The sequence below is a fragment of the Pristiophorus japonicus genome, chromosome 3, assembly GCF_044704955.1.
Source record: "Pristiophorus japonicus isolate sPriJap1 chromosome 3, sPriJap1.hap1, whole genome shotgun sequence".
Lineage (NCBI taxonomy): Eukaryota > Metazoa > Chordata > Chondrichthyes > Pristiophoridae > Pristiophorus > Pristiophorus japonicus.
In genome coordinates, this window is record NC_091979.1 from 197,369,024 (window position 1) to 197,377,545 (window position 8,522).

The 8,522-nt window shown below is 43.9% G+C and overlaps 2 protein-coding genes across 3 annotated transcripts in view; one reads left to right on the plus strand and one right to left on the minus strand.

Moving 5' to 3' along the window:
* Positions 1-6,180, plus strand: part of plekhm3 (pleckstrin homology domain containing, family M, member 3) — a 334,170-nt gene extending 327,990 nt beyond the window's left edge. For both annotated transcript variants that reach the window (XR_011592712.1, XR_011592713.1), the window contains one exon: positions 5,551-6,180. The gene's annotated coding sequence lies outside the window, so the exon portion shown is untranslated. The remainder of the gene's footprint in view (positions 1-5,550) is intronic.
* ccnyl1 (cyclin Y-like 1) overlaps positions 1-8,181 on the minus strand; it is a 76,887-nt gene extending 68,706 nt beyond the window's left edge. Inside the window, exon 1 of the mRNA XM_070876192.1 lies at positions 7,615-8,181. Within this exon, the coding sequence (XP_070732293.1) occupies positions 7,615-7,807 (193 nt within the window). The 5' untranslated portion in view covers positions 7,808-8,181. The remainder of the gene's footprint in view (positions 1-7,614) is intronic.
* Positions 8,182-8,522: the final 341 nt, after the last annotated feature.

The following is an 8,522-nucleotide window of genomic DNA, read 5'->3' on the forward strand; positions in this document are numbered from 1 at the left end:
ACAAGTCGCTGGAGAAATACCACCAACGATGTCTCTGCAAGATCCTACAAATCCCCTGGGAGGACAGACGCACCAACATTAGCGTCCTCGACCAGGCCAACATCCCCAGCATTGAAGCACTGACCACACTTGATCAGCTCCGCTGGGCAGGCCACACTGTCAGCATTCCAGACAGGAGACTCCCAAAGCTCTATGCGGAACTCTTTCACGGCAAACGAGCCAAAGGTGGGCAGAGGAAACGTTACAAGGACACCCTCAAAGCCTCCCTGATAAAGTGCAACATCCCCACTGATACCTGAGAGCTGCCATAAATGGTGGAAGTGCATCCGAGAGGGCGCTGAGCACCTCGAGTCTCATCGCTGAAAGCATGCAGAAATCAAGCGCAAGCAGCGGAAAGAGCATGCAGCAAATCTGTCCCACCCTCCGTTACCCTTAAAGACTATCTGTCCCACCTGTGACAGGGACTGTGGCTCTCGTATTGAACTGTTCAGCCACCTTAGGACTCATTTTAAGAGTGGAAGCAAGTCTTCCTCGATTCCGAGGGACTGCCTATGATAACCCCTTAGCCGGAGACTATACCCCCTAGTTCTAGACTCTTCAGCCAGGGGAAACAACCTCTCAGCATCTACTTTGTCAATCCCCTTCAGAATCTTTTATGTTGCAATAAGATCACCTCTCATTCTTCTAAATTTCAGAGAGTATAAGCCACAATCTCATCATCGGACAGCCCTCTCATCCCAGGAATCAATCTGAGGCCAACCGCAACATCCCCACTGCCATTGCAGTTGAGATAATCTAATCCAAAACAGACCAGTCAACAAAACATGGACTCAGAACCATACAAAAGCAAAATACTGCGGACGCTGGAATCTGAAATAACAGAAAATGCTGGAAATCTCAGCAGGTCAGGCAGCATCTGTGGCGAGAAACAGAGTTAACGCTTCAGGTCAATGACCTTCATCAGAACTGGAAAAGTTCAAAATGTAACAGATTCTTAAGGAAGTACAGATGCAGTGAAAGGGGGAGGGGAGGAAAGAACAAAGAACGCAAGCGTTCTGTGCATGCACTGCACAGAAACCCACTGCACAGCATTTAGTCATTGTCTAGAATCTCTCTGAAGAAGAAAAGGGAAGGTCAGGTCAGTGATAGGGTGGATAGCAGGAGTGATGTAAAAGACAAAAGGGATGATGGGCTTTTTGTCTCTTAAATCTCTCCTGCCTTCCACCCTATCACAGACCTTCCCTTTTGTTCTTTCCTCCCCTCCCCCTTCACTTCCTTAAGAATCTGTTACATTTTGAACTTTTCCAGTTCTGACGAAGGGTCACAGACCCGAAACATTAACTCTGTTTCTCTCCACAGATGCAGAGATTTCCAGCATTTTCTGTTTTGACTCAGAACCATAAATGTTCACAGCACATATGGAGGCCATTTGGCCCATCATGTCTGTGCTAGCTCTTTGTTAGAGCAATCCAAAAATAATCCCACTGCACTGCTCTCTCTCCCCCATAGTCTTGTCTCTTCCATTGCTTAAAATATTTATCTATTTTAAAAGATGCGTTAACTAATCCCTGTGGCAAAGCATTTCATGCTCCAACAACTTTCTGCATAAGGAAATGTTTTTCTAATCCCTCCCCAGAGAGATTAAGGTGAATTTTAAGTTGATGATCCCCTGTCCAGATGAAATAGTTTCTCTCTATTCACTGTCAAAACCCTTCATTCGTAGTCTTCTCTACTCCAGTGGAAATAGTCCTGATATCTCAAGTCTCTCCTAATAAATCGTAGTTTCCCATTCCAAACACCATTTCTGGTGAATCTACACTTATGCTCTCCATGTCCTTTCAACAATGGGGCATCTAAAACTGCAGACGCTACTGTCGTTGCCAATGGGGAATTCAGGAGAAACTTCTTTACCCAAACAGTGGTTAGAATGTGGACTTTTTATCACATGGAGCGGCTGGAGCGAATACGATAGATGCATTTTAGGGAAAATAGATTAGTACATGTGGGGGAAAGAAATAGAAAAATATGGTGATGGGATGAGATGAAGTAAGGTGGGAGGGCATGACAAGTTTATTGTAGGTTCTTGCTCTTTTACTTTATACCCCTATTTATAAAATCCAAAATGTTACTGACATTTTATATAGCTTCGTCTACTTGTTCTTGCCTATTACAACAGTGACCTCTCTTCAAAAAGTACTTCATTGGCTGTAAAGCACTTTGAGACGTCCGGTGGTTGTGAAAGGCGCTATAGAAACGCAAGACTTTCTTTTTTCAAAGGAAATCTTGATTTCCAATGGCTAATTACCCATTGAGCCATCAGGAAGCGCCGTTACTTTTTAAATGAGTAATGATATTTTAGGCAGTCCTGGTTATGTTGGTGCAAAGACATAACTAAAAAGACAAAAACATTTATTTGCCATCAGAGACATTGTTATCAAGACTAATGTCCTGAGGAGTCAGACAAGTCTCAGAGACTTGCAGAGTTCAGCAGTTATTGTTTAGAATCAAGAGAATGGAAAATACGCAGAATTACACAGCGCAGAAACAGGCCATTCGGCCTAACTGCTCCACACGTGCCTCCTCCCACCCCTCTTCATATCGTTCTATTCCTTTCTCCTTCATGTACTTATCTAGCTTCCCCTTAAATGCATGTATGCTATTCACCTCAATCACTCCATGTGGTAGCAAGTTCCACATTCTCACCACTCTCTGAGTAAAGAAGTTTCTCTTGAATTCCCTATTGGATTTATTAGTGACTATCTTATATTTATGGACCCTAGTTTTGGATTTCCCCATAACTGGAAACATCTTCTCTACATTTACCCCATCAAACCCTTTATAAAATCCCTCTATTAAGTCACCCCTCAAGCCTTCCTTTTTCTAGGGAAAAGAGCCCCAACCTGTTCAGCGCTTCCCTGATAGTTGTACAATCAAAAAATTTACAATTCAACCATTTCAAATCCTGCAACAGAAAATATTGCAGTCCGTCTCCTGATGGCTCAGTGGTGAAATCTATCACAGGATGGCACAATGTGCACGGAGCCATACATACCGAGATCACCTCAGGTTCAAGCCTTGGTTTATACTGAATTGGCTGATCTTAACCAGGGAAGTACAGTGCTACAATTGGCCTCAGCATCCTTCACCAGGTAAGAGAAAATAATCAGCTGGAAAGTACACCTGTCAACAATGTTCAAGGTCCAGCATTGGCTTTGTGATTCCCCCACGGTCTAAATGCCTGCTGACACTTGCCATATGAACTTGTAAATCAACACGTGATTTAGACAATGTACTGAAAAGCTTTGTGGACTGGTACAATATACTACAGGAGGGTGGGGGTGGAAGAGAAGAATTGGAGGAGAGGCACTCAATTGTTAGCTGTACAGTAACAAGGCTACTTGGGTAAAACTTTTTGGGCCCTGCTTATGCACTAATATAAATAACTGGAGTACAAAACTGCTCTGCAAGATTAGCCCACTAATAGAAATCCCCCCCCACGGTTGAGGTATCCACATGTACTGCCAGCAAACTGTTCACATTAAGAACAGGAACACAATCAGAATCTGAACTATGCCTTGAAGTGAAATTAATCATCACGTACAGTGGATTTTACGCTCTGGAGTATCAGGATGACTCAACCAGCTGCAAACTCTCTTTCGCCGTGTGAATTATCCATATGTAACTGCACCATTTTGAAATCCCCCAGAGGTGACCACAGTGACCGAAATACTACACAGTGGATAAAGTTACTTAGAAAGGGGTATCTGTCTCTGGAACAAGACTGGAATTAGAAAGCAGCCTGTCCTTGACTTTTAACACTCAAGGGGAAAGAAATGCTTGGTATCTTTTTCTCTTTCCTCCCCACCCGTCTATCAGCAGCGCAACCTCAGTGCCCAATAAACAATCAGAAATGCATTTCCTATAATCCTTAGACTCAATGTGCAATTGATTCCTAGATCTCCAGCATCAGGTGAATTCTATACTCCCTGGGCCAACCTAATTTTTGACCTCACACACTGCGATGCTCAATAAGTATGCAGTATTACAGTAATAAAGAATTAAGTTGGTTTTCGTATGTATTAATTTATTGCAACGTGCAATGTTGATAACATGTATTTCAAAAATTCTTCACAGAAAACCATTATTTGTTTTCCTGCATGTTTTCTGTCCCCGATCTCTCTTTTTTGTATGATTTCTTATCTGTACGTGGCCATTCCCCCTCCCCACCCCCGTTTTACCACTTTCGTTGCATAGCGCCTTTCATATCCTTGGGATGACCCAAAGCACTTCAATCAATGAGTCTTACTTGTGACGGATAATCACAATTGTTACGTACGCAAAACACAGCAACCAATTAGTGTAGAGTAAGGTCCCACATACATCAAATGAATGAATGAATGGTCAGTTAATCTGTTTATGGTGGTGCTGGGTGAAGGAGGAAGGTTGGTCAGGGCATTGGGAGAACTACCCTGCTCTTTTTCAAATGGTGCCATGGGATCTTTAGCATCCATCTGAACAGGCAAACATGGTTTAATGAAGCAGAACACTCAGCTTAAATACCTCAACCAAAAGATCATAGAAATTTGGCACGTCTGACAGGGTAGAGCTGGAATGCCAACCTAGATTACGCACAGGTGCTTGAACTAACTTTCTTCTGACTTAGAAACAAGAGTGTTAACAACGGAGCCAAGTCGACATCTGCATTCATTTCACTCAACCAGTTTTCCTATGCAACTCCCTTTTTTTCGCAATCAGCATCACCTCAATGAGAACTAGATTTGATGCAGTGAAACAGTTTGAACCTCATTCTTTCAGTCAATCAGACAAAACTTGACATTATTGTGTAATTGGAGTGGCCTCTCGCACTTAATATTTTCAAACTCCAGCAAAAGTGTAAAATTGCTCCTTTCAATTTTACCTGCTATCCTTGCTCCAGAGTTGACCCGTTTATACTGTGGGCTAGATTCTGTAGCAATGCAAGAAATGCAAAAGTGAAATTGCTAGCCTAAGGGTTCCAAGTGTCAGCTGTTGCTTACTGGGAGCACTCTCGCCTCTGAGGTAGAAGGTTGCGAGACAAGTCCCAATCCAGAGCTTTGAGCACAAAATCTAGGCTGGCACTCCCGTGTAGTAGTATTGAGGGAACACTGCAGAGGTGCTCTCTTTCGGATGAGATGTTAAACCAGGGAACCATCTATCCGCTCAGGTGGACATAAAAGATCCCATGACACTATTTCGAAGACGAGCAGGAGAGTTACTTCGAAGGGGAGCAGGGGAATTCGCCCCAGCGTCCTGGCCAACATTTATCCCTCAACCAACCCTAAAAACAGATTATCCAGTCTTTATCACATTGCTGTTTGTGGGAGTTTGCTGTGCCCAAATTGGCTGCCACGTTTCCTACATTACTATAGTGACTACACTTCAAAAGTACTTCATTAACTGTTAAATGCTTTGGGATGTCTTGAGGTTGTAAAAGGTGCTATAGAAATGCGCTCAGTTATGATGTTTAATGTCAGGATATCCAGATTAAGTCTTTGTTTTTCTTTTTCCCAGAGCCAAAATTACAGACCCAAAACAAGTGCTATCGGGAGTACTTTGCCATCAGAGCACCTAGTGAAATCCCATCAAAAGAGCATTTTGTTGACATCAACAGCACTGGTATGGGGGTTGCTTACGCTACAGAACTGCCTCTGATAACTGTCTTGCAGGAATTCCAATCGTCCATTATGGAAATTCACATGAATTTAAAGGAATAGCAAATTATACAGGTACTACAGTAATCGTGCCAAAGGGACAGTCACTCATGGATCCTGGAAGTTAAAAGAATTAAAATGATGTGTTGCGTTTATTCACACCTGATCAGTCTAAAATTAACATATTTCAGAATCCCAGAGGTGCTCAAACTCAAGAACAGCTTGAGAAAGCAGCTGTTTGCAAAAACAGCTTTCCACAGGCCAGAATACACCATAATAACTGACTCTGGGAGTCTGTGCACCTCAGGGATCATTGTGGCACCTTTCCACCTGCAGATATAATGCATTACCATTCACCAGGCTCTTATTTTAAAGGAATTTGCCATCCAAATTTCTCCCCTCATTTCTTAAATCCATTAACTGAAGCTGGGGGTAGAAACCCATGGGCACCAGCCGCCTCTGGTACCTTACCCCATTCTTCATATGTCACCCTTGTCAGTGATTATCTGCATATTATGGGGGGGGGGAAGTGATGTCACAGCTGAGCCTAGTACTGGCTTTGCACCATATCATCCCTTTTGTCTCTTAATCTGCCTTCCACCCTATCCCAGACTTTCCCTTTTGTTATTTCCACCCCTCCCCCCTTTCCCTGCCCCTACACTTGCTTCAAAACCTGTTACATCTCTAACTTTTTCCAGTTCTAATGAAGGGTCATCGACCTGAAACATTAACTCTGTTTCTCTCTCCACAGATGCTGCCTGACCTGCTGAGTATTTCCAGCATTTTCTGTTTATATTCCAGTACTGACTTCATCTGGAAAAAGGAGTGGAAAACACACATTATTGCTTTCCCATTCCCTAGCCTGAGGATTGGAGGCGAATTGACATGGCTAAGCTACTGCTATGCTAACATTAAGTGATAGTAAAGTGAGACAGATTGTAAACCCATTTAAACAAATAACATGACATTTATCTTTGAAGCTGGACATAGCTGCCTCTTAATAATTCAGAGGCATTAGTTGCACAACATTTTTGAATGATCCAATAATTTGAATTGTAAATAATAGCAAAGTGGGAATGTAGTGTTGAAAAATATGTATTTCCAATCATTTGAATTAAGCAAACTGAAATAAAAGTTGACTACATCAAAACATTGATGTATATATATATATACACACACACACATCTGTATACTTTCATAAATGTGAATGCACACTCACAGGAAATGTATTTGTATATACATTTTATAAGAATTCAATAAAAAAGTAAAACTAGAGAATTCTCAAAAAAATTGCCAATGTTAATCCTGAGTGAGCTTCTGATGAGCAAGACTTCTGCAAGTGTTCTGTAATCTATCATTTTCGACTGAACAGGATGTCTGAAAGGTATATAAAATGCAGGTTGTTTCCCCAATGATTTAGAGGAACGTGCACAACACAGTGTGTTTCAGAGCTATTCAGACCAGGAAAATCTCTGCCAAAGTTCTTGCTCCTGATCTTTATCCAGTGACAAATACTAGATAGTGCACATGCAGACATCTGGTAAAGGCAGGATCAGGCTCCGCAGTAATGCCCTCTTTAACAGCTTAAAAGGCACACGATGGCTGACACATGAAGAGTTGGATGAGGCACTAGAACTGTTAGCAACGGCAAGAGTTAATGGCTTCAGGAAAAAAAGAAAATGCAATAGAAACTATTAGCCAATAAGCAAGCTATTTTGGGTACCAATTATGCATGAAACTTTGTGCTGGCATGATGAGGCAGCTGCCCAGTCTAGTCTGCCCAATAATCTACCATTTAAACTCCCTGCTTGGAACTTGGCAGCTGATTCCACCCAATTGTCCCTTTGGCTTGGGCGGTCTGTGACGTCACTGGCGCCCGGTGCAAACGTTTGCCCCTCCCCACCCGCGGTGTGGCCGCTCTTACCCTCCGGCGCTTCCCTGTCGCTGATGTGCTGCAGGTTGGTTCCGGGGCTGGGCTCGGGTTCCCTGAGCTCCGCCTCCACTCGATAGGCGTCAATCCGCTCCTGCTGCCTCTGCTCATGGCCGCGGAGCCCGCCGCGGCCCGAAAGCGTGGGGCTTGCCCCTGGCGACACGCAGCAGGACAAGGTGTTCCCCATCACTCCTCAATCGTCAGGGCTCAGTGAAGACAAACTGAACTCAACGCCTGCGGCCTAGAGCGGCTTTTCTGCAGGAAGAGGAAGGGGAAGGGGAGGGGGGGCCCCACGCACGACGGCGTTGCGGCCTCTTTAAAAGCAGCAGGTGAGGGGGAGAAATGTTCGATCGTTTCCACTTTTAGATGTCCGCCTCGCCGACCCGGTCCTGGACGCTGTCGATCCCCGGCTCACCCCTGCGGCCTTGGCTTCATTTGGCCCCGCGGAATTTCTCCGCCATTTTGCGCCGCGCCTGGACACCGGACCCCGGCATGGCAACCGAGCCCGCCCACCGGAAGTTCCGCCTCCCATTGGCTCCCGTCATACAGATCGATCAGCTCCCTCTACCCCCATTGGCCGTTTTCATTGTCAATCACTCGCCTTCATTGTTGTGAATTAAAGGTGCTTTTTTTCAAAAGTCCTCCCACATTTCTTTCTTGGCAAAATCCCAAAATGAGGTCGTGTCCCAGTCATAGACAGCTGTTCATGACACACACACCCTAATACAAAGCCTGGCAGCTTATCCATGATGAAGTGGGCGGGGACATTTTGCAATCGTGAAATATGCATGAAATTAAACCTCAATGTTTATGATTTCTAAACATAACCTTGCACCTTGTATATACTGAAACATTGTTATATAGAAACATAGAAAATAGGTGCAGGAGTAGGCCATTCGGCC